This window comes from Catharus ustulatus, chromosome 7 (assembly GCF_009819885.2).
Source record: "Catharus ustulatus isolate bCatUst1 chromosome 7, bCatUst1.pri.v2, whole genome shotgun sequence".
Lineage (NCBI taxonomy): Eukaryota > Metazoa > Chordata > Aves > Passeriformes > Turdidae > Catharus > Catharus ustulatus.
The window spans coordinates 38,318,678-38,344,478 of NC_046227.1; the positions used below are offsets into that span (position 1 = coordinate 38,318,678).

The 25,801-nt window shown below is 41.9% G+C and overlaps 1 protein-coding gene across 1 annotated transcript in view; it reads right to left on the reverse strand.

The window, feature by feature from the left end:
• The window catches only part of LOC116999005 (nebulin-like), a 103,993-nt gene that overhangs the window by 71,115 nt on the left and 7,077 nt on the right, over positions 1-25,801 (reverse strand). Inside the window, exons 7-53 of the mRNA XM_033065279.1 lie at positions 25,689-25,793; positions 25,023-25,127; positions 23,901-24,005; positions 23,632-23,739; positions 23,124-23,240; positions 22,405-22,506; positions 22,215-22,322; positions 22,018-22,122; positions 21,543-21,641; positions 21,224-21,328; positions 20,572-20,679; positions 19,754-20,065; positions 19,076-19,282; positions 18,336-18,440; positions 18,116-18,223; positions 17,654-17,965; positions 17,065-17,271; positions 16,702-16,806; positions 16,037-16,144; positions 15,533-15,844; positions 14,571-14,777; positions 14,011-14,115; positions 13,108-13,215; positions 11,880-12,191; positions 11,492-11,695; positions 10,929-11,033; positions 10,476-10,583; positions 9,785-10,096; positions 9,273-9,476; positions 8,804-8,908; positions 8,604-8,711; positions 7,368-7,679; positions 6,865-7,068; positions 6,417-6,521; positions 6,217-6,324; positions 5,741-6,052; positions 4,885-5,088; positions 4,430-4,534; positions 4,230-4,337; positions 3,753-4,064; positions 3,070-3,273; positions 2,618-2,722; positions 2,418-2,525; positions 1,941-2,252; positions 1,444-1,647; positions 1,074-1,178; positions 277-384 (exon numbers count right to left, since the gene is read on the reverse strand). Of these exons, the coding sequence (XP_032921170.1) occupies positions 277-384; positions 1,074-1,178; positions 1,444-1,647; positions 1,941-2,252; positions 2,418-2,525; positions 2,618-2,722; positions 3,070-3,273; positions 3,753-4,064; positions 4,230-4,337; positions 4,430-4,534; positions 4,885-5,088; positions 5,741-6,052; positions 6,217-6,324; positions 6,417-6,521; positions 6,865-7,068; positions 7,368-7,679; positions 8,604-8,711; positions 8,804-8,908; positions 9,273-9,476; positions 9,785-10,096; positions 10,476-10,583; positions 10,929-11,033; positions 11,492-11,695; positions 11,880-12,191; positions 13,108-13,215; positions 14,011-14,115; positions 14,571-14,777; positions 15,533-15,844; positions 16,037-16,144; positions 16,702-16,806; positions 17,065-17,271; positions 17,654-17,965; positions 18,116-18,223; positions 18,336-18,440; positions 19,076-19,282; positions 19,754-20,065; positions 20,572-20,679; positions 21,224-21,328; positions 21,543-21,641; positions 22,018-22,122; positions 22,215-22,322; positions 22,405-22,506; positions 23,124-23,240; positions 23,632-23,739; positions 23,901-24,005; positions 25,023-25,127; positions 25,689-25,793 (7,737 nt within the window). The remainder of the gene's footprint in view (positions 1-276; positions 385-1,073; positions 1,179-1,443; positions 1,648-1,940; positions 2,253-2,417; positions 2,526-2,617; positions 2,723-3,069; positions 3,274-3,752; positions 4,065-4,229; positions 4,338-4,429; positions 4,535-4,884; positions 5,089-5,740; positions 6,053-6,216; positions 6,325-6,416; positions 6,522-6,864; positions 7,069-7,367; positions 7,680-8,603; positions 8,712-8,803; positions 8,909-9,272; positions 9,477-9,784; positions 10,097-10,475; positions 10,584-10,928; positions 11,034-11,491; positions 11,696-11,879; positions 12,192-13,107; positions 13,216-14,010; positions 14,116-14,570; positions 14,778-15,532; positions 15,845-16,036; positions 16,145-16,701; positions 16,807-17,064; positions 17,272-17,653; positions 17,966-18,115; positions 18,224-18,335; positions 18,441-19,075; positions 19,283-19,753; positions 20,066-20,571; positions 20,680-21,223; positions 21,329-21,542; positions 21,642-22,017; positions 22,123-22,214; positions 22,323-22,404; positions 22,507-23,123; positions 23,241-23,631; positions 23,740-23,900; positions 24,006-25,022; positions 25,128-25,688; positions 25,794-25,801) is intronic.

The following is a 25,801-nucleotide window of genomic DNA, read 5'->3' on the forward strand; positions in this document are numbered from 1 at the left end:
ATTTAATTCTTATTACATATAATTATAAACATAATGTAAATACTTATTTATACACATAGGGTTATGAGCTATACAATTGTGATGATAGCAGCATTATATCGTACTAAAAATTATCAACGTTTATTATTTTTAAACACACATGATAATTTACTTGCAAAAATCTATTACTTGAGGTCACAGTTTAACTGCAGTGCCTTTTACAGAATCCAGCTGATAATTTTCAGGTTGCAGAGGAGAGATGTCAACATAGAAAGAAACAAAAGAGTAGATTCTTACATCACTGGCAATTTGCCTGGATGCTTTGGCTGCTTGGATGGGGATGGCATCAGCTCTCAAATCATAGCCTTTCTTCTTTGCATCTTCCATGGCCTGTCTGTATTGTTTCTAGATGAAAAATTTAAAAATGGGACTCATATAAATTCCATATATTATATTCTATGCAGAACAAATTGCTTGGAAGTAGATCTAATAATTGTGTTTAGATTTATCGCCCCCAGTTTTATCTATCTTTAACTCAAAACCTGATATCAGTAGCTGGTACAAATTAATGTCAAAGGAAGACCTTTGCTAAACATATTTGTTAATAAATTTTTATTTTACTGATTTAAGTAATGTAGCATTGACTACACTTTAGAGCTAAGCTTTTCTTCTATACAAATGGAGTAAAACTTATTTTTTAAAACCACTGATGTGGCTTACTGATGTGAAGTTGTTTGCCTAAAATAACACTGAACACTGGCATCACACCTTTTCAGAATTATGCTGTTATTTACCTTTCTGGTATTAATTTTTGCCTTCCCAACACTATGCACACTGGAAGAAATGACTCCCCAAAAATCCAGTAGAAACACACAGCTTGTGTGGAATTTATGGAATTTCTTCTCTCCAGTGCTCACTTTTCTATGTATGCACTACTACAAATATACAAACAATGCTTTTAAAGTCACAATTTTTTTGGTATATAGGGGAGTTATTTAAGAAGACTGATAGTGTCATCTCTAGAAGGTTTCCCACAACATTCCTGATGCAGCCATGACACAGAGCAGTTACATTTGGAGAGCTCCCACACTCACCAGACTGTAGTTTTTCTTGTTCTCTCTTGCCAGTGTGATTTCAGGAGTGTCAGGCATGATGTGGATTTGTGTCTTGTCTTTATCCCAGGCCTCAGTATACAAACGCTGTAGGACAAACACAGCAGAGTATTTGGAGACAGTCACAACTGATAATTGTGACAAATTCACTCAGTTATTATCTAGGAAGATATTATTAAATCAGCTCTTGATGAAAATAAGTTTCCCATTGATTACCAAGAATGGAAATTACATTTTTACAGCCTTGCTGTGCTGAAATCCCACAGCACAGACACAAGTCTGTGGTCCTAGTGCTGTCCCAGGGCTTTAGGCAGAGACTGTTGCTGTGTTACCTGATGACATCCAGACTCACCTTGTTCATGGTGTCTGCATTCTGCTTGGCCAGCACCATGGGGAGAGAATCTGGGACGCTGGTGAACTTGATGGTGTCTGGATGCTGGCGGTAGATTTTGTCACTCAGGATCTCCCCTGCTCGCTTGGCTTTCTCAACTTCCAAGGAACCAATTGGGACCCAGCCAATGCCCCGCAGCCATTCCAGGTCAGACTTGTAGCAGTTCTGTTACAAAATACAAAGGCTGTGGTTAAAAATTGCCCCTCCATGTGTTAATCAGCATTTAAATATATTATGAAGGATTATATGGAGATAATTCTGATGTTGGGCTGTATATAAACCTTTACAATGCCCTTACATTCAGATTATTTCACTCCTTAAAATATAATGACCTTGCTTAGAACAGGGGGAAAAAAACACAAGATGAAAAAATACTACATGAGAGCAATCAATCTAATTAATATTCCAAAGAAGTTACAAACATTTCAGTAGTCCAGGGCTTATCAGCAAGTACTCACATCACTCTGCAGGTCGTACACTGTCTTGGCATGGACAACGTCGTTCTGGTCGGGCAGACAAGTCCATTCATGCAGGTAGTGCCGGTAATCAGCGTCACTGACCAGCTCCTGGCATTTCTTGGCCAGCACCACTCCCAGCATGTCCACAGGGCTGCTGAACCTTGTCTTGAACTTCTCAAAGTCCTTCTTGTACTCCCTGTCACTCTGGATCTTGGCCACATGCATGGACCACATCATCTTGGGGTCGTCCTCGATGTTCCTGGCCCCAATGTGGTGGCCCAGCTGTTTGCGATACCCTTCCTTGTACTTGTACTGTGGACAAAAAAACGTTCATTGAGTGTTAGGTTGGAGATTTTGTATGGCCCCAAGAGCCCCTGTGGTACCACCTCCACATAATGCAGAAGTTGAAGCCACAGAGATTTTAAAGAAAGAAAGGATTCAGCCCCAGCATGTGCCACGAGGGCTGAGTGCACTCACATCACTGGCGATGTCCCGGGAAGCTTTGGCAGACTTGATGGGAATGGCATCTGCCCGCATGTCGTAGCCCTTCTTCTTCTCCTCCTCCATCGCCTGCTTGTACAGTTTCTGAAACAAACACCACCAGGGCCTCAGGCATCACTGCTGCCAGGACACAGCAGTGCCCTGGCATGAACTCTGCACCCTCACCAAGCACCCACCTCGCTGAAGTTCACTTTGTTCTGCTGGGCCAGCAGGATCCCAGGGGTGTCTGGCATGATGTGAATGCTGGTTTTGTCCTTCTCCCAGGCTGAGATGTACGAGCGCTGGAAATGGAGGAACACACAGGGAGGTGAGACCATACAGGCTCAGGGAAACAATGGGATCAGCACCATGAACCATAGCAAGGGGGCTCTACTTCGCACTGACTGTGAAACTTCTGCCCATTTCCCAAAACTTTCTATTGCTTCACCTTTTTCTTTCCCACACTGCACTCCATCACTGCTCCAACCACACAAAAGATTGCTTGATCCCAAACAAGAAACACAAATCCCTGAGGCAAGAGGACCCAACAATCCTCTTGCATAACTCAGGCCATAGATAGACATAGAACAACATCCAGGGAAAGGAAGGCGTTCATTTCCTTCAGTATGCAAGCATGAAGAAGACTCACTTGGTTCATGATCTCAGAGTTGTGCTTTGCCAGCATCATGGGCATGGAGTCAGGAAGGCTCGTGAATTTGATGGTGTCTGGGTGCTGCCGGTACTTCTTGTCACTCAGGATCTCGCTCGCCCTCTTGTTCTTCTCAACATCCAAGGACCCAATTGGGGACCAGCCAATGCCCCTCAGCCACTGCAGGTCAGACTTGTACACGTTCTGCAAGGACAGGAAAAGACACAAACAGCTCAGTAACCTCCTCACTCTAAGTAACCTCATCTCCTACCACAGGGAACTCTCTAAAATGGAGCACATTCCACTAGGTCACCCACCAGCCTGAGCCACAGTGTGACTCCAGATAAGCTCAGCTCCCAATAACCTGTCTCTCCACTCCTGCAACAACGCAAAAGGCTATCATACAATCCACAAATCTTCACCCTTTGTCTTCCTGACATTTCCAGCAAAGACCTACCCCAACTGGCAATCTGCAACTGGCAGAGACATTGGAGGAGCCTTTTATCCCATCACCCAAGGCTCTCCATACCATTCTCGGCTGCACAGTTTCTTGCCTTTGCCAACAATTGGTTCTCCAGAAAAAAAGTATTTGAACCCCTCGACATTCCCTTGCCACACAGACCTCCTCCACCAGTAGAACAGACAACTCCAGGCTGTGACACAGCCAGTAAAGATCAACTCACATCACTCTGCAGGTCGTACACTGTCTTGGCATGGACAACGTCGTTCTGGTCGGGCAGGCAGGTCCAGCGGTGCAGAGGGTGCCGGTAATCGGCATCACTGACCAGCTCCTGGCATTTCTTGGCCAACACAATTCCCAGCATGTCCACAGGGCTGCTGAAGTGGGTCTTGGACTTCTCAAAGGCTTTCTTGTACTCCCTGTCACTCTGGATCTTGGCCACATGCATGGACCACATCATCTTGGGGTCGTCCTCGATGTTCCTGGCCCCGATGTGGTGGCCCAGCTGTTTGCGATACCCTTCCTTGTACTTGTACTATTGACAAAAAAATGTTCACTGAGTGTTAGGTTGGAGGTTTTGCATGGTCCCAAGAGCCCCTGTGGCACCACCTCCAGATAATGCAGAAGTTGAAGCCACAGAGATTTTGAAGAAAGAAAGGATTCAGCCCCAGCGTGTGCCACGAGGGCTGAGTGCACTCACATCACTGGCGATGTCCCGGGAAGCTTTGGCAGACTGGATGGGAATGGCATCTGCCCGCATGTCGTAGCCCTTCTTCTTCTCCTCCTCCATCGCCTGCTTGTACAGTTTCTGAAACAAACACCACCAGGGCCTCAGACATGGCTGCTGCCAGGACACAGCAGTGCCCAGGGATGGACACAGCACCCTCACCAAGCACCCACCTCGCTGAAGTTCACTTTGTTCTGCTGGGCCAGCAGGATCCCAGGCGTGTCTGGCATGATGTGAATGCTGGTTTTGTCCTTCTCCCAGGCTGAGATGTACGAGCGCTGGAAATGGAGGAGCACACAGGGAGGTGAGACCCCACAGCTCAGGAAAACAAATTCAATGAGATCAGCACCATGAAGCATAGCAAGGGGGTTCTACTTTGCAGTGACCCAGGAATCCCTTTCCTTTCCCCAAGGTTTCCAACATTTCACCCTTTTCTATTCCACACTCTAACTCATTAGGGCTCTAACCAAACCAAAAGAGTGTTTTATCTCAAACAAGGAACACAAATCCCTGAGGCAAGAGGGATTTCCTCCCCTTGCACAGTCTGTGCCTTGGAAGGACACAGACCAAGTTCCTGGGAAAGGATGGTGTTCATTTCCTTCAGGATGCAAACACAAGGAAATCTCACTTGGTCCATGATTTTGGAGTTGTGCTTTGCCAGCACCATGGGCATGGAGTCAGGAAGGCTCGTGAATTTGATGGTGTCTGGGTGCTGCCGGTACTTCTTGTCACTCAGGATCTCGCTCGCCCTCTTGTTCTTCTCAACATCCAGTGACCCAATTGGGGACCAGCCAATGCCCCTCAGCCACTGCAGGTCAGACTTGTACACGTTCTGGAAGGACAGGAAAGGAAAACATCAGCTCAGCAATCTCCTCACTCCAAGCAATCTCATCTCCTACTTTAGGAAGATCTAACAAATGGAACATGTTCGTCTATGTCAACCCACTGGACACCTGGAGTGGGACCCCTGTTAAATCAGCTCCCCACACCTGGCTCCCCACTCTTTCAACAGCACAAGTACCTGCCAAGGAATACACCACCCTCCCTTTCCATCTCCCTTTGTATCTCCAGCAAAAATCTACCCTTTTTTCCATTCTGCCACTGGCAGAGGCATGGGATGTGCCTTACACCTCCCAAGACCCTTTGGATCACGTACCACTGCACCCAGAGCTTGTCATTTCCATTGTTGGTTCTACAAAAGACAGTATTTGACTGTACTGCCCTTCCCCTGCCTTACTGTACTGAAGGTCCCAGCCACAACTCTCTCCATAAAATATTCATGGCTAGAAATAATTCTTCCGTGACCATGAAGTTTGAGCCCACAGATACACCAGCACTATTCCATGACAAGAAGTGACACAACACAACCTCAGTCCCTCAGAATCAGCCAAGAATTATTATCCTCACATACACCTCTTCCAGCACAGGAAGAGAACACAAGAGAGAACTTGTGGTTGTAACACAGTCAGTAAAGAACAACTCACATCACTCTGCAGGTCGTACACTGTCCTGGCATGGACAACGTCGTTCTGGTCGGGCAGGCAGGTCCAGCGGTGCAGAGGGTGCCGGTAATCGGCATCACTGACCAACTCCTGGCATTTCTTGGCCAGCACCACTCCCAGCATGTCCACAGGGCTGCTGAACCTTGTCTTGAACTTCTCAAAGTCCTTCTTGTACTCCCTGTCACTCTGGATCTTGGCCACGTGCATGGACCACATCATCTTGGGGTCGTCCTCGATGTTCCTGGCCCCGATGTGGTGGCCCAGCTGTTTGCGATACCCTTCCTTGTACTTGTACTATGGACAAAAAAATGTTCACTGAGTGTTAGTTAAGGGGTTTTTAATGTCACCAAGACCCCTGTGGCACCACTTCCAAAAAACATAGCAGTTGAAGCCACAGAGATGTTAGACTGAGAAAAGACTCAGCCCCAGCGTGTGCTACGAGGGCTGAGTGCACTCACATCACTGGCGATGTCCCGGGAAGCTTTGGCAGATTTGATGGGAATGGCATCTGCCCGCATGTCGTAGCCCTTCTTCTTCTCCTCCTCCATCGCCTGCTTGTACAGTTTCTGAAACAAACACCACCAGGGCCTCAGGCATCACTGCTGCCAGGACACAGCAGTGCCCAGGGATGGACACAGAACCCTCACCAAGCACCCACCTCGCTGAAGTTCACTTTGTTCTGCTGGGCCAGCAGGATCCCAGGGGTGTCTGGCATGATGTGAATGCTGGTTTTGTCCTTCTCCCAGGCTGAGATGTACGAGCGCTGGAAAACGAGGAGCACACAGGGAGGTGAGATCATACAGGCTCAGGGAAACAAACTCAATGAGATCAGGTCCATGAGCCAAAGCAAGGGGGTCTACTTTGCATTGACCCAGGAACACCTTTCCCTTCCCCAGTGTTTCCAATGCTTCACTCTTTCTGTTTTCCACACTACACCTCATTACAGCTCCAAAAGATTGTTTTATCTCAAACAAGGAACACAAATCCCTGAGGCAAGAATATGCAGCAGCCCCCTAGAAGAACCCAGATTATAGAAGGAGATAGAACAACATCCTGAGAAAGAAGGTGTTCATTTCATTTAGGATGCAAACACAAGGAAATCTCACTTGGTCCATGATTTTGGAGTTGTGCTTTGCCAGCACCATGGGCATGGAGTCAGGAAGGCTCGTGAATTTGATGGTGTCTGGGTGCTGCCGGTACTTCTTGTCACTCAGGATCTCGCTCGCCCTCTTGTTCTTCTCAACATCCAGTGACCCAATTGGGGACCAGCCAATGCCCCTCAGCCACTGCAGGTCAGACTTGTACACGTTCTGGAAGGACAGGAAAAGACACAAACAGCTCAGCAACCTCCTCACTCCCAGTAACCTCATCTACCATGGGTAACTCTGCTTAATGGAGCATGTTCCACTTGGTCAACCCACCAGTCACCCATTCAGTGTTTGTACTCATCTCTTAGGGTTCTTCACACCATTTTCATCGGCACCCAACACTTGCCAACCCTTGGTTCTCCAGAAAACAAGGACTTCAATCTGTTGCCCTTTCCCTGACACTTTCCTCCAACTGTAGAGAGAACACAGGACTGCCACACAGTCAATAAAGAACAACTCACATCACTCTGCAGGTCGTACACTGTCTTGGCATGGACAACGTCGCTCTGGTCGGGCAGGCAGGTCCAGCGGTGCAGAGGGTGCCGGTAATCGGCATCACTGACCAGCTCCTGGCATTTCTTGGCCAACACAATTCCCAGCATGTCTACGGGGCTGCTGAAGTGGGTCTTGGACTTCTCAAAGGCTTTCTTGTACTCCCTGTCACTCTGGATCTTGGCCACGTGCATGGACCACATCATCTTGGGGTCGTCCTCGATGTTCCTGGCCCCAATGTGGTGGCCCAGCTGTTTGCGATACCCTTCCTTGTACTTGTACTGTAGGAAAAAACAATATGCACTGTCTATTATTTCAGAGTGTTTTACATTCTTTGCAATCCCTGTGATGCCACCTCCAACTAATTCATCAGCTGAAAACACAGAGAGTTTATAGTCTGAAAGTGTTCAGCTGATGATCTACACTGTACAGTGTACAGCTAGAAAAGAATCCACACATTATGCTTCTGATAAAACTCACATTTTTCAAGGCTCTCCTTGGCCTATATATTAAGACCTACTGAGAGGAAGAAAAGGCTCTAAATCATGAAAGCTATACTAAAGACCTGAAGTTCAACAAATACCCTCTACATAAAGAATCATTTACTGATCTTCAAGCCTAATGGCCAAATCAACTCTTATTCAAACTACTGAAGCAACAAAATGTAACTACACAGAGACTTACTGGGAAGATTCAATAAGGACAGCAAACACATACAGGAATGCAATTTTCTATTAATACCTAAGAGCAACAAAAATACGCTTTTTTATACGGCTTTAATTTTTAAACAGAAACTTGGTTTGACTTTTCTTCTGTCATGCACAGATCAGTTGTGTAGCTGCAGAGACAGGGCCAGGCAGAGGGGCAGTGCTGAGGGCAGACCAACACCTCAGAACTCCAGGCTGTTGCATGAGGAGATGCATTCACAAGCCCAGGACAAACCCTGCTTTAGGCTCTGGCCACCACCAGCTCCCATGGCTACTCCTCCACATCACCTAGGCCTTCCCTTGCAATAATGCACACCCACAACTGCAGGGACAGCTACAGGTGGGCAGTGTAGAACAAAAAACTTGCTGGACAACTGAATGGCAGTCACAGGTAATGCATCTGTTGCCTCCATTTGGCTCAGCTGCAAACCCTGGGATCAGCTGCCAGCACGTGGCACCTGTGTGACAGCATGTGCCATGAGGGCTGAGTGCACTCACATCACTGGCGATGTCCCGGGAAGCTTTGGCAGACTTGATGGGAATGGCATCTGCCCGCATGTCGTAGCCCTTCTTCTTCTCCTCCTCCATCGCCTGCTTGTACAGTTTCTGAAACAAACACCACCAGGGCCTCAGGCATCACTGTTGCCAGGACACAGCAGTGCCATGGGATGGACACAGAACCCTCACCAAGCACCCACCTCGCTGAAGTTCACTTTGTTCTGCTGGGCCTGAAGGATCCCAGGTGTGTCTGGCATGATGTGAATGCTGGTTTTGTCCTTCTCCCAGGCTGAGATGTACGAGCGCTGGAAATGGAGGAACACACAGGGAGGTGAGACCATATAGGCTCAGGGAAACAACATCAATGAGCAAATCAGATCCACGAACCAAATCAAGGAGGCTCTACTTTGCAGTAACCCAGAAATTTCTGCCCTTTTCCCAAAACTTTCTAATGCTTCACCCTTTTCCCAAAACTTTCTAATGCTTCACCTTTTCTTTTCCACATTGCACTCCATTACTACTCCAACCACACAAAAGATTGTTTGATCCCAAACCCTGATGCAAGAGGACCCAATATTCCCCTTGCATAACTCAGGCCATGGAAGCACCCATATCTTGACATAGGAAGTCATCTGTTTCCTTCAGGATGCAAACACAAGGAAATCTCACTTGGTCCATGATTTTGGAGTTGTGCTTTGCCAGCATCATGGGCATGGAGTCAGGAAGGCTCGTGAATTTGATGGTGTCTGGGTGCTGCCGGTACTTCTTGTCACTCAGGATCTCACTCGCCCTCTTGTTCTTCTCAACATCCAAGGACCCAATTGGGGACCAGCCAATGCCCCTCAGCCACTGCAGGTCAGACTTGTACACATTCTGCAAGGACAGGAAAGAACACAAACAGCTCAGCAACCTCCTCACTCCAAGCAATCTCACCTCCGACCAATGGATGTTCTGAATGCAGCATGTTCCACTGGATCAACCCCAGCCACCCATTCAGTGTTTGTATCCATCTCCTAAAGCTCTCCATACCATTCTTACCTGCCCTTAGTGTTGCTGGTTCTACATAAAAAAATTTGACTCCTTTGCCCCTTCTCTGCCACACAGACCCCTCCTTCTAAACTAGAACAGAACACAGGGCAGACAAGCCAAGGTTCTCACAAAGCCAGTAGAGAACAACTCACATCACTCTGTAGGTCATACACTGTCTTGGCATGGACAACGTCACTCTGGTCGGGCAGGCAGGTCCAGCGGTGCAGAGGGTGCCGGTAATCGGCATCACTGACCAGCTCCTGGCATTTCTTGGCCAGCACCACCCCCAGCATGTCCACAGGGCTGCTGAACCTTGTCTTGGATTTCTCAAAGTCCTTCTTGTACTCTCTGTCACTCTGGATCTTGGCCACGTGCATGGACCACATCATCTTGGGGTCGTCCTCGATGTTCCTGGCCCCAATGTGGTGACCCAGCTGTTTTCTGTATGCAGTTTTGTATTTGTACTAATTGAACACAGAAGCAACAATTAACACTTCTTTCCAAGCTGCCATTTCAGTTTCTCTGTTGTTAATACAGTAATTAACCATTTTGAATCTAGCGTATTTTAATTTGTTTGTGTTTTTTCCCAAATTTTTTAGCATTTGTTATAACGTCCAGGAGATCATACAGGATTTCTCATAGCTATATACTATGATCTTTAAATTATTGTATCTAATTAATTAACTTTGCACCATTAAGAGTGACACAACCTTTGAGGTGCGTAACAAAACAACAGTATTAAAATTTTACATATGTCCTCCTCCTGTTAAATATAAACCATTTTTACCCAAGGTTTTGTGCCCCCTCTGTTGCCCACTCTGATTTTCCCTCTGCCAGACCCACCTCGCTGGCTATGTCTCGGGATGCCTTGGCTGCCTGCAGGGGGATGGCATCAGGAGGGAGGTCATAACCTTTCTTCTTCAGCTCTTCAAATCCCACCTTGTAACGTTTCTGTTGGTGAAGGATTCAAAGGACTTAATGCAGATAAAATTCTAGAGAGTTTTTCAATGCTACAACCTTCCACCTCTGACTATTGAAAAGAAAGCATGGGTTTCCAAACACAGTTTAATTAATTAAATTAAACTCCATACCATACTCCATACTCATTATACTCCATGTACTTTGTAACTTTGGATATAAAATATTTTAAAATTACAATTTAGATGTTTTCTGATTATTTCATTGAAGATCAAATTTTCTTTTAGCAAATATATTAATCTGAATTATTGCCAGAGCTTTCTGTAGAGGTAATGCTACCCTGTGATTCTCTATACCCAGTTTCAAATGCAAACTTACATCACTTGTGTTAACCAAGTTTGATTTAGCCAGCAAAATTTCAGGTGTATCAGGCATGATGTGAACCTTAGTCTTGTCCTTGTTCCAAGCTTCCTTGTAGAGTATCTGAAAGAGACACAAACAAAAACCTGCTCTGATGCAAGATTCACCTGCACAGCAGTAATTTCAGTTCACCTTTACTCTGCATTAGCAAAGCAAAGACATACTAAGCAAGAATTAGGAATGTAAACAAGACAAGACAGTAAAATCAAATAATACAATGACTTCTTACAGAAATACCTTTTTTTCTCCTTTACATCTATGTAATGTCATGGAAACAGCATTAAAACAATATATTTACATACTGGTTACTAAAGGTCTTATTTGGAGTTACACTAAGCAAATTATCAGTGCTCAAGATCTTCATCTCCTGAACAAGACATAAAGAGCTGTGAGGCCCTTACTATAAACACCTGCTATCTGCATATTTTAAGTGCATGTTCTGAATCAGAGATCCTTTTTAAAAATGTATAGTAATTTTTTCATTCATTGAATCCCACGTTCTGTCTCCAGAGAGAACTTACATCACTCCTATTTTTGGCATTAGATTTTGCCAACACAACATCCATGGCATCTGGGATACTTGTGAACTTAATAGTGTCTGGGTGTTGTCTGTACTTCTTCTCATTCAGTATCTCAGAAGCTTTCTTGTTCTTTTCAGCTTCCAGAGATCCCAAAGGACTCCATCCAATGCCTCTGAGCCACTGCAGATCTGACTTATACACGTTCTGTTCAGGATAAAAATCAAAACCATAGCAGGTTATTTCACTGTTCATTGATTAAACCCTATGAAAAGTCAAACTGGCAGTTTAGCTCCACTCTGATCTATACTGATTTCAAAAGAGAGTCATCAAAGATACTTCCCAATTATTTGACATGGGAACAAGTGGATTAAACCCAGGGGTAGCTTACATCACTCTGCAGCTCGTTGACCCTCTTTGCCTCGGTGACATCGACCTGGTCTGGCAGGCAGGTCCAGCGGTGCAGAATGTGTTTGTAGTCCACGTCACTGACCAGCTCCTGACATTTCTTAGCCAGAAGGAAGCCCAGCATATCCACAGGCATATTGAACTTGGTCTTCCACTTTTCAAAGTCCTTCTTGTACTCCCTCTCACTCTGCATTTTAGCTACTTGCATGGACCACAACATCTTGGGGTCATCCTGCAAGCTGCGGAATCCGATGTGATGTCCCTGCTGCTTGCGGTACCCTTCTTTGTACTTGAACTGCAGGGACAAAGGTGGCAACACTCAAATCAGTGACAAACATGCAAGCAGAAATACCAATATATTCCCTCATCTTCATGCTTCTCATGGAATTACCCCTGGAAGTGTCCAAGGCCAGGTTGGATGGGGTTTAGAGCAAGCTGGGGTAGTGGAGTGTGACCCTGCCCACAGGAGGGGTTGAACTGAATAATCCTTACTGCCCCTTCCCACCCAAACCAGTTTGTGATTCTATGATTTTATAAATAAGAAACTTGTTATGGCATCTCATGTGAAGTTTTAGCAGCCCCTTGACTGATGTGCATGACTTGGTGTCAGTGAATGCTCTCCCTGGGAAAGGAAGAGAACATGGCAATGGAATGGTCTCCTGAGCCATCTGATTCACACATTCTGTTCAGAACTCCCTAAAACTGACACACTGAAATATTTTGATTAACAAAATCATCAGCAATGAAAAATTATGAAATACAAATAAACTTTAGCACAGGAGACATTTCCTAAGTATTACTGAAATCTCTTCCACAGATGCAGGAGTTGCATTTGTACCAAGTTACGGTAACAGCAGTCCAAGTGTCACCACATCTGTTTCAGAGCTGTAATGAGGATTTCTCTGGACAGGCACTGGGCTCAGCTAATTGGACCAAATTTGCTGCTCTGAAAATGAAGCAGTCAAAAGAGTAGAAAACTCCTCCCTTTTTATGACCAGCCATGTCATGAATGGACCAAACTTTGGACTTGTTAATATGTCAGAGAAACTCTTGCTAAATTGGACAAAAACAGCTCAGGAAAGAATTTTGTGCAGTGTTGGTATGGACTCCGAGCCACACTTTAGCAGAGAGTGTAATTCAATTTACTGTGACTCTGTGGTTTAAAACAATCAGATCAGTGAGTGTCACATTGAGTTCAAAATGCTGCTTACATCACTTGCAATGTCCCTTGAAGCTTTGGCAGCTTTCACTGACATGGCTTCAGGTGTGAGATCATAGCCTTTCTTTATCATTTCCTCCCAGCCAAGCTTGTAGAGTTTCTAAAATAGAAAACAATATTAATTAAAATCAGTAATACAGATGTCACCTGCTATTTAATACACTAATGAGCCAAACTCTGGTCACCCCACAGGCTTCAGTTATGAGAGAAGGGCTGCTAGAATGGGAACTGAGAAATAGGAAAGTGATAAACAAAGGAATGCTGGTCTTCCAAGGCTTAGGAGAGGGACTAAATATTTTTTCACTACTTAGCAGCTTCCTATTATAGCTTTTCTTGATTTGAAACATATCTGGAGAATTTGAAATACATACAACTGAGATAACTGAACACTTTTGATTGACTTAACAAAATTTTAAAAAGGTTTTCATGAAACCATTTAACAGACAAGTCAGTTTGTGCACAGTTGACTTTAAGTACAGGCATTCTTAGTCAAATATTTGCCTCTGAGCAAGGATGCAAAGCAAATGCTGAGTGTTTTCTACTGGCACAATTGTCACTTTTTCCTATCTGAAAGCTGAGAGAAAAACTGGAATCACTGCATCTACTTTTTCCAATGGGTTAGCTTAAAAATACACACAGTTAACTTGCAATTTTATTGTAAGAAATTTTTAATATTACTGAATTCTATGCTAAGCATAGAGTATGGTCTATGCACTTTCAGATTTCAAAAACAGGACTTTTATTTTCCATACATTATAATGCAATTTAATCGGTTAGTTTGCCATCCTGGTACTTATTTTACTCTGAAAATGAAAATTAAATTCTTGCCTGTGCTCTAAATCTCCAGTAGATAGATATTAATTTAAAATATGGATAGAATGTATCAAAACACTACCTGACTGTAGTTTGCCTTGTTCTGTTTGGCCTGTAGAATATCTGGTGTGTCTGGCATCACATGGACCTGAGTTTTATCCTTCTCCCAGGCTTGGGTATAAGCATGCTGTGGACAGAAAGTTACATCAGATGTGTTAATATAAATGACAAAAGATGGTTCTTCCAGGGTTTTCATCTTTCCATTTGGATATGGATGAGTAAGAAGGTGAAGGTGCTGACTCAGATTTATTTTACTATGTAATGATCTAACCCAGAATCAGCTGAATTATGGTCTAGTCTTGCTTTTAATGAAACCAAATTATCAAGATTTTCAGGACCAGTCATTTTTATATAAGAATGGGATGAATAAAGGTTGGAGAAAAAAGAGAAAAGATTTCTTTAACCAAAACTGTTTATAAAGAACTGTTTCATTGAAGAAAAAAAAATGAAAAAAGAGGATACTGTGATAGTTGTTTTTCCTAGGGGAACACTGCCACGTAAAGGTGTGACAGAGATTTACAGAGTGGCTATTGGAATGTGTGATATGTGAATGCCTGCCTGGCTTTTCCCCCAAGTACTCACTTTGTTCATGATATTTGCATTCTGCTTTGCAAGGACCAGGTCCATGGCATCGTTCTGTTTGGTGAAGGGGAACAAGCTAGGGTGCTGCCGGTACTTCCGATCGCTCGCGATCTCCGTGGCTTTCTTGGACTTCTCCACATCCAGAGAACCGATGGGACTCCAACCAATGCCCCTGAACCACTCCTTGTAATCCTGCTTGTACTCGTTCTGCCAAACAGGACACAAAAGCAAAGTTTACAATGTACAAACAGCTCATACAGAATAAACCAGCTCTTTCCAAAATGCAGACATGGTGGAAAAACAAAACTCACAAAAAAGAAGACAGCTCATAAAAAACAATCCTGTTCTTTCCAAACTGCAGCCACGATGTAAAAACAAAAGTCACAAAAAGAAAACTGTTTTGGTTTAGTTTAGGTTTGTTAATGTTAATATACTTAATTTCTCTTGTGAGAAAGGATTAGGAGTAAAAATAAGGCAGGTTTAAAACTTAAAAAGGTATAAAGAAAAACTTTATTAACAATACAGAGGAAATGAGAAATTTAGGATAAGATTTTTAGACTATTCTCTCTTTTACTTCCCACACTTTTTTAACAACAACATACAGAGACACTTCAGTCAGTTTTTTACTTAAATATTGTTTCAGTTTACTTTAGGAAGAGGAGGGTTTTTTTGTTGTTGTTGTTGTTTGGGAATGGGGATTTTTTTTAAGAGAAAAAAATAAAGTATTTTTGTGTTTTCAGTTTCATGGAAAATCTGCAAAATTGTGAAACTGTTCCTATTTTCACAGCCTGATGTGATTTATGGAGCAAACCAGCTCCTTTAATTGGTTTCTCAGGCTGTCAATTACTAAATCAGCCTCCAATCAGTCTCATCAATTTACACAGAAAGTTCTCATGGAAAAACTTCTGAGCACATCCTTCCCCCCTGGTTGCTTTTAACGCAAAACCAACCCAAAAACTTACATCACTTTGGATCTGATTCATGTTCCTGTAGAGCTCCAAGCTCATGGCATCTGGCAGGAGCATGTACTGGTGGATCAGGCGTTTGTAGTTGGTGTTGGTGACGCGGTCCTGGGCCTCCTTGGCTGCCACCACGCTGAGGGCATCAGAAGGTGTCTGGTAGTGAGTCTTGCTGCTCTCATAGGCTTTCTTGTACTCCCTGTCTGACTGCATCTTGGCCACTTGCATGCAGTGCACGAGTTTGGGGTCGTCCTGGAGGCTGCGGAAGCCGACGAGTTTCCCCTTGTCTTGTTCGTACCCTAATTTGTATTTATACTGGGGGAGAGCAGAAACAGAGATTTTAACTCATTTCATTTGAAATTAAGGAGAAAATTCTTCCCTCTGAGAGAACAGGGTGCCCAAAGAAGCTGTGGCTGCCCCTGGATCCCTGGAAGTGTCCAAGGCCAGGCTGGAGCACCCTGGGATAGTGGAAGCTGTCCCTGCCCATTTTTCCTCCCAAGAACTTACATCACTGGCAATATCCCTGGAAGCTTTGGCAGCTTTGACAGGAATAGCATCAGCCCTGAGATCATATCCTTTCTTCCTGGTTTCTTCAAATGAAGATCTGTACATTTTCTGCAAAAGGAAAAAAAAAAGAAACATCTCATAAAAAAGCAAAAATTTATGTTTTCCACATGCACAAATATTGGTGAAAAGTTACACCTGTAGGGATGTCATCTTAAAAGATAAAAAGAGATAAAAATGTCTCTTTCTGCCCACATTTAACAACTGGTTACCAAAACCTGTCTATAATGTCATCTTTTACCAAAAAGACAGGTGCTACCTACATTTTGAACCCTGAAAAAAAAACCACTGCACGGGGAAATAAAAAAAATGAAAAATAAAATAATAAATACAGTAACAAACATGAACTACTCAAAGTCTACTGTATTTTGTTAGCAGCTGTTATATATTAATGGTCTGCATGAACACTTCACAACCTGACTATAAACATGGCTTTTTCTTGGCAATTCTGTGTATCTAATTTTGGGGAAGGAAGCAGAGAAAAGGAAAATTAAGAGGTTTTGTGAAATTTCTACAGATTAGCAAGGTGAGACTTTTGCATGCTCTCATCTCACTTATTCCTAACCAAAAAATAAGAGCAAGGTCACAGTGTTTCAAACAATACTCACATCACTTAAATTGAACGCATTTACTTTTGCTAAAACAATCTGTGGAATATCTGGGGTGATGTGAATTTTCTTTTTGTCTTCTTCCCAGGCTTCTTTGTACTTGTGCTGGAAGGATTAAAAAAACAAAGACCTCAGCATCTGTTATTATTAAATAAAACAATTTAAAATACTATTTTCCACTTGAAATCCAAACTGTGATGTGCTACTACCACGGGAGGAATATTTACCATTTATTTAAAGTTCATTCATTAGCTACCAAATAAAATCATGTTTTCTAAAGCTCTGCATACACAATTGTTAATCAGATGTAGATTGTTGCCCACTTCTACAAGCTTAAATGAATTCTGCTGAGCACTTTCTTACCTCATCCATGATTTTGGCATTATTTAAAGCCAAGACCATGTTCATGGAATCCATAGGAACAGAGTACTTCAACTTGTCCGGATGCTGGCGGTATTTCTTCTCACTCACAATTTCCATGGCTTTTTTGTTCTTCTCAGCTTCCAGGGAGCCCAGTGGGATCCACCCAACACCCTTCATAGTTTCATCATACTCTGCTTTGTATTGATTCTGCAGGCAGGAAGTAGATAAGAACCACTATGAAGCATAAAATCGTTTATAAATTTGGAAGTACAAGATAAAATATATTAAGGGAAAGTGAAGCTTTTTCTGTCTTGGTCTGCACATAATTATTGCTTCTGATGGGACACATAAGGAGTAAATATTCATAAAGTTGCTAATTTCTAAGCTCAAATTCATTAATTTAATATTTCAGAGTCTAGAAAAAAATGAGACAGCTGTAATTGTTGAAAAACTTGTATAATTTACTACACTTTTGCAGACACCTGACCTAATTTCACTACGAAAATAATATTATTTATCTTACAGTGTTTTTTCATAAACTAAGCACCTTTGTATTCACAGTGCAGAGGCTGAAGCACCTCTTACTTACATCACTTTGTAACTGCATCATGTTTTTGGCCAATTCAATGCTCATAGCATCGGGCAGGACGTTGTAGGTGTGGATTAAGTTCTTGTAGTTCGCATTTGTAGCCACTTCCTGAGCTTTCTTGGCTGCCACCACGCTGACCATGTCAACTGGAGTGTGGAAATTAGTCTTGGCCTTCTCATAACCCTTTTTGTACTCCCTGTCAGATTGCATCTTGGCCACTTGCATGAAGTGCACCAGCTTGGGGTCGTCCTCCAGGCTGCGGAAGCCGATGTGCTTCCCTTTGGCTTTCTCATAGGCCAGCTTATATTTATACTGAGAGCAGGAAAGAGAAAGAACAGCAAAAACCACAGTTTAAAAATGCAATATTAAGCTCTGTTTTATCACTGAAAAAGCAGATCAGAAGATCTCAGGTTTATTTAATTGAAATAAAGCCACGGAATGGTATCACGCAGCCAGACTCACGTCGCTCGCGATGTCCCTGGAGCTTTTGGCTGCTTTTATTGGAATTGCATCTGGCTGCAAGTCATAACCCTTCTTCTTTTCCTCCTCCCATCCAGCTTTGTACAGTTTCTAAGACCAGATGTGAAAGAGAACAGGTGTGATGAAGGCAGAACTCTGAAGTCAGGTATTTTCAAACAATAAAATGTCAGCGAGGCACTGAATGCCCACCAGGAGCACTCACATCACTCATTGTCATCTGGTTCACTTTGCACTGCAGAATTTCTGGGGTGTCTGGCATCACATGGATGCTGGTCTTCTCTTTGTTCCATTTATCTGTGTACAGCCTCTGCAATTACAAAGGAATTTTTAGCATTGAAAAGGTACTGAACTCATAAAATAAGAGTTTGCTTTTGTTCTGCTCATTTGCAACAAATATTTCCTAGAAATATTCCTCAGAGCTGCTGAGGGACAATGTTACCTTCCTCCATTCTTTAGTGTTGTGAGATATTTGCAAAGTATGTTTTGATAATTAATAAATATTGAAGCTGGAAATTTCCAATCTGTGTTCTTCCCTGCATTAATGAGAAGTAGAATTTATCTTTACAGACATTCCTTTCATGGAAAACAAGGAATAAGGATCAGGGTGTCATGGATAGTAGAGACAAGTGTAAAGAACTCCACTTTCCAGGAAAAACCGACAGAATTCCAGGTTTTCTGCAGTTCTCTTATTGTGAATACATCCTCCAGAAAAAGGAATATCAAAACACTATAGATCTGGAGAATAAATCCTTAATCTTTAGAAACAGAAAATGAAACTTCCTTAATTAAGAGCAGAGGCTCACCATGATCTCTCACTGTCCAGTCTCAACCAAGGAACTGGGCACCCATTGGAAATTTTAATAATTCCAGTGGGAATGCACCTTGCCCCACAACTTTGCAAGGCAAAGACCCCAACTTTAGGTCAATCCAACAATTTCCCACCTTGTTCATGGTCTTGGCATTTTGCTTTGCCAGCACTTGCTCCATGGCATCTGTGGGGATGGAGAACTTGAGCTGGTCGGGATGCTGGCGGTATTTCTTCTCACTGAGAATTTCTGAGGCTTTCTTGGCCTTTTCTACATCCAGTGACTGAATTGGGACCCAGCCAACTCCTCTCAGCCAGTTATTGAAGTCAGATTTGTACAGATTCTTTTCATAAATAAACAAGGAAAACACAGTGAGGCAAGACAAATGAGTGTATATACACATAAAACAGGAAAAGCCTTAGAACTTCCCCTGGTCATTCATTTTTGAGGGGTGACTTATATTTAATTAAAATTTAAGTATGATAGAGTCAGTGTTTAGGAGAAGTAAATTAACAGTAATTAAAATCTGAATACAAAAATACATCAATTAGTAAAACATGCTCATTTGCTGGGAATATGTCAAATATAGAGAGATAATAAAAAAGTTGTTACTTGCTAGATACATTTCCTAGAACTTAAAAGCTACATATAATTGTGATAATGTTTGGAAAATAAATGGTTCCAGAACAGTCACTTACATCCCAATATATAATACATATTGGACTATATGAATTAATTTTTTAGCCTTAAAAGCTTAATGATGTCTCACAGCCATGATGAGAATTAAAAATGGAGCTGATTATGGATGACATACATCACTCTGAAGCTGCATCACGTTTCTGGACAGCTCCAGGTTCACAGAATCAGGCAGGAGGGTGTAATTGTGAATTGGCTGCTTATAGCCAGTGTTGGTCACCACTTCCTGGGCTTTCTTGGCAGCTGTCACACTGAACATATCCAGGGGAGTGTGATATTTGGTCTTGGTGACTTCATAATCCTTCTTGTATTCCCGATCTGATTGGATTTTGGCCACGTTCATGTAGTGAACGAGTTTGGGATCATCCTGCAGGCTCCGGAACCCGACCTGTTTGCCTTTTTCTTTCTCGTAGGATTCCTTGTACTTGACCTAGAGACAAAGGAAAAGCAGTTTTACCCACTTGGGAAGGAGAAAACACACTTTGGATGGGTTTAAAACACTGAGTTTCAAAGTATGAATGCTGCAGTTCATTCTATAACCTCGTAAGTGGTTTTTATGACAGCACAGGATTATTTAGGTCAAAAAAAGAAGATTATTGGATTTTCCAGCTTGTCTTGACACCTGGTACATATCTCAACCTACACCTGTAGCTACAAAGCTCTCCCTCACCATTGTCATTGAGGCTTGCAGCTCCCAGGGACATTCAGCTTTTAATTAAGACTATAATAACAATAAATTACTGAACAGCCTCACCAACCAATTCAATATCCAATATTCAATTGGGGATGTGTAAGAGAGGAATGAAGAGTCACTTGTAACCTTTTACTGAAGCAGAAGAACAGGTCTCCAGCACATAATAAATAATGAAATGCAGGAGTTAATAATAAAAATGAAATGCAGAGTGTTTACATCCACTGGATGTAAATCCTACTTACATCACTTGCAATATTCCGAGAAGCTTTAGCAGCAATAATTGGAATGGCATCTGGTTTCAGATCATAGCCTTTGGAAAGGGTTTTCTTCCAGTCTGCTTTGTAGTTAGCCTTGGAGGGGAAAAAGAGAAGAGGTTGCAGTGTCAGGAATAGCAATTCTAATAAAGAGTTTAAGCCCATGTTTTTATTACAGGAGATTTTATTACAGGATTTAAAATACCCAGTTTAGCCCATGTAATCTCAAGGAAAAAATGTTGGCCTGTACACACACTACAGTTCTATTACAATAAATAAATCTACTACAAAGATAGTAATGAAGTCCACAAGCATTTTTTGCACTCTTATCAGTGGCATTTCTGCCCTTTCTTATGCAAAACCCTTTTCCATTTGACTGAACTTGCAGAATTTTTTTCCTGTTAGCTTCAAACTCAGGCTTTTTGCTCTAAAGCGACTGGAGAAAGCAGCCTGGCTGGTTTTTTTTTTTTTATCAGTCTGACCAGACTATTAAAATTCCAAGGCTATGCAGGGAGATTTCAGTCTTTATCTCATTCCTGGAAGGCTGATAATGCCACCCAAAAAATTAACATCACAAAGACAATGAAACTGATACCATCAGTGGAGAGCTTCGTGGTGTTGAAATTCAAAATATACTCACATCACTGATGTTGTAGGCATTAACTCTAGCCTGGATGAACTGGGGCACGTCAGGAGGGAGGTGGTACTTGTGAATAATTTCTTCCCCTTTGGATTTATACAATATCTGCAAAGAAAAAGAAAGGAAGATATTTAGTAGCCCAAATTACAGACTGTGAATTGGAAAATTATTTTTAGAAAATCTGATTTCCACGTGATGTTCTGCTGGAATAAAATTGTGAGTACATACAGCCACCTACACAATTATTTCAGGAGGATGAAGTGAAGGTGGGCACAGGGCAGAAATTGGGAATGTCAGAGTGTTTCCAAAGTTTACTCACATCACTCAGTTGTTTGCTGTTGATCTCTGCTTGCTTTTGTACTGGAGAGTCGGTCACTGAAGTGAATTTGGTTTGATCAGGATGCTTTTTGTAGGTGTACTGAAAGAAGATAAAAAAATATTTGTAGAAAATACATATGAAGTATTTTTCAAGTTTTGATAAAATAATAAAATTATTAATAAATTAATTAGTTTTAAAGTATTTATTTTTAAAAATATTGATTTATGCAGGTGAATGCTTGAGGTTCATTCTTCATTTTGGTACTATTACTCTCATTTTATGGGTTTGTTATAAAAAGGATTGTGCTATGTCTGTTTTTGATCACTAGATGTCACAAAAGGCCCTAAAATAGAGATGAAGAATTTTTTTTTTTTAAAGTCACATAAGGTTTTGAGGCTAAACTGATAATCATTGATGTTAGCAGGGATCACTCAGTTAATTTTTCTGTGGTGAACAACTGCTGTCCTGTACTCACATCTTTACATTGCTCCAACTTCTTGATTGCTTCATACTCTTGAGTTATGGTCTGAGGGAAGTAGCACTTGGTCTTTTCCTCCTCATAATCTGCTTTGTAATTTTTCTAGGAACAAGAGCAACGTTCAGTAAGGAGCCACAACTGAGCTTTGTCTAAACTGCCAGTGATGGGGAGAACAGAACCATTCCCACACTTACATCACTTTTCATGGCTTCAACCTTCATGCAGTGGATCTGATGTGGGTCCTCAAAGCTGCCCAAGTAGTGCCCCAAAATATTCTTCTGATATGCATCTTTATATTTTACCTGCCAAAATAACCATGAGTTGAGAAGCAGAAGTAATGAAGAGGGTCAGCAGTGAAGGATAAAGCCCAAATGGAACACCTACATCACTAAAGTTCTTCAGAGCAGCATCAGTCTGGAACTTGGGTGTCTCACAGTAATTCATCCTGTTTCCTTTGGACTGTTCATAGGCTTCTTTGTACAATTTCTGCAAATCAAATGATACCAGATCATGCAAGAGATTTCACTGCAAGCCACCCCCATCACGTTAAAAATGACAAGAGTAAAACAGAGAAACAGTTCCAAAGAAAAGCTTTCCCACAGGACTGAGAAACAGATGGCACTGTTTTCCCAATGGTCTTTTAAAATAACTTTTTTTAGGTTTGTAAGGGAAGACAGAAAGGTCTGGCTAATAGTTTTTGAACTTCTGACACTGAGAAATATTCAATGTCTATTCATGCAAATAAAAGAGGAATTGAGAAGACCATTACAGTGATATAATATCAAAATGTGTAGAAGTACCACATATATTATCATTATTAGCTGAAATTCCTTAAAACAGTAAGGGAAGAACTGTCCTCTTGTGATTCATTAGCCACAAGGATCCAAATGAACTATCCACTAATTAGCCATCCACATGCCACTCATCTGTGGAGAATTAATTCTTTACCTGCACTGTTCTGGCTGGTGCTACCTCATGACAAATATGGGTCTACAAAACCAAAAATACTGCAGGATCCAAAGGAGAAGCCTTGTGGTGAAATGGTGAGTGTGGTTGCTGGCACAAGACTGAAAATGATGCAGCTGCACACTGACAATACTCACGTCACTCAGAATATTTCCTGCAGTTTTTAGTTGTTGCAGCAATGGGTTCTCTGTAGCAGGGAGCACATTGTAATCTGCAATAGCTTTTTTCTTTTCATAGTCTGCTCTGTATTTGAACTTGAAAGAATAAAAAGGGAAAAAAAAAGAGGTTTTAAAAATCAGTATTAAAAGCCAAATGCTCACTAACCTGTGATTGCCCAGGGAAGCTGTGACTGCCCTATCCCTGGAAGTGTTTGGATGGGGCTTGGAGCACTCTGGGACAGTAGAAGTTGTCCCTGCCCATGGCAGGGGTGGCCCTGGGTGATCTCTAAGGTCCCTTCCCACCCAGACCATTTCATGAGATGAATCTATTCTATGATAAAATCTCCAATTTCTTACCAGGAAAAATGCCCCTGTTATTTAACTCATGGTGGCAAAGAACCATGAAGTTCATGCCAAAACAATTTCACCAAAACTTGTGAGTTCAGAACTGCTCCCAGGCTGAACACGTGGCACACAGGTCCCTCACCTTGCTGACGTTTTCTGAAGCTCGTTTGTTGGCTTCATACTCTGGAGTTTCAGTCTGCATGAAGTAGATTTGGTCTTTCATGTTCTCAAAGTCTTCCTGGTATTTCCTCTGTCAGGAACAAACAGAAAACAATATCACCAGTTATAAATTAGACATCTACATGATGATTATTTAGGAAACAAGCAGTGCCACAAATGGAGCCTCAGTGTTTTCCACATGAACACAAACAGGGATAAAGCTGTTGGAGATCTGCTGCAGGATTCACTCACCATGCTCAGATTTTCTGCATTCATTTTTGCGATTGCCACATCATAGCACGGAGTTTGACTCCACTTGCCTTTGATTTTGTTTTTGTAGTCCTCATGGTAAATAACCTGTGAGGAAACAAAACAGTAACATTGAGTCCCCAAGACACAGCTCTATTTTCACTTGACACATTCATTTTTCAAAGTTGTCTTTTTAGAGCTGACACCTGTCTTACAGCTATTTTAGCAGTTATGGTTAAAAACATCTTAAATATGATTTAACCAAATCATTTCAGTGTTAAGTCTTTTCTCTTAGTACCTTCCCTGACTAAAAAGGATAAATAAATCATCTCTAATATGCTCCTTTAGTTCTGTTTTCTTCCTGGTCACATAATATCAGGACACTGCCCATTAAGTCAGAATTTACTGATATTGCTGCTGGAACTGATTATAAGCAAACCCTTTAATTACCTGGTATTTGTGATTTCTATTTTATTTATTCAAGTTCACAGAGATCAAGTATTAAAAGTTTAAAGAGCTTGTCAAACAACAAAACACCTGCCTGAGTTTTAACTGTATTCCAGGTGCATTTTCAGTCACAGTTGCATTACTTACCACAGAAAATAAAACTTCTCCAATGGTTTTTAAACATTGCTAAAGAACATATATGCCAAAAATAAACTTTAAAAAAATCTATATTTTATAGTTTTGGAGATACCTACAAAGTTTATTATTTTATTAATTTCAAAGAATTATGGTACAATCCCCTTTTTTTACATGTTATAAAGTTTTTTTGATGACAATTTAGCTGTTAAGCTATGAAAAGACAAGATTAAAGAAATTTTCTCTAAATTAATTATTGCACCTTACAAACGGGTTCAGTGCAATTTTCTTAGCGGTTTCTCCACCATGACTGAACACTGCAATTCTCTAATCTTAAAATGCAGATAATTTTCAATACACAATAAAATAAATTTTTAAAAAATAATAATAGTTAAATTCTGAATGGAGTTAAAACCCTACTTCCAAGATTATGCAACTTGGTCCCAGTTTCTCCAGCAAAAGTTGGTGTTCCTGTGTGTTTTTCCTTTTGCCTTCCCTTTCCTTAGGTCCCTTTTTTGGGGTTTGGGAGCAGGTTCTACTCACATCACTCAGCTGCCGTGACACCTTCTTGGCTTGTTCCACATCAGGGGGGTCTGGCAGAGAGGTGAATTTTGCTTTCCTTTCATCGTGCCCCTTTTTGTAGACAATCTGAAAGGGTGGAGGAAATAAACATTTATTTGAGCATCACAGCATTTCAGCTCTGCTCCCACCACATTCATGAAAGAATTCTTTAATCTGTGTATTACCAGGGAACTTCACTGCAAAATTCACTGAAATCTTCAGTGAGAGCTGAAATCCCCTGTTGAAGAGTTCTGTGTATCTAAATATCAGCAAGTCCCAGCCCCACCAATTCCTGATTTTTCTTATCACTGTTTTAGAGAAATATTTGCAGACCTACAAGAGTGAACTGGACTTGGAGACAACCCTGAGAGTTTCTGCATTTGGGGAGATACTCGAGGTCTTCTTACTGACTTAAATTATTTCATTCTTTCCTAATCCAGCATCAAACTGCCAGTGGATTTATCCTCTAACATGCTCTGCTTTGTACTCTAACATCAAGTACATATTTTTCTATGAAATACCACTACTATCAGAGCCTCCTTAACACACTTTTATTTTCTGTTCCATGATGAAGCTTTTATATCCAATCAAAGCCCATGGCATGTCCCAGGTTACAGCATAACCCAAGAGCCCTGCTTTGATACTCACATCACTCAGAGTCTTCTGAGCCTGGGCCACCCTTCTGAGCTCTGGGCTGTCATTGTAGGGATAAAACAATGTTTTGTCTGCATCCCAGTCTTCAGTATAGAGTTTCTACAAGA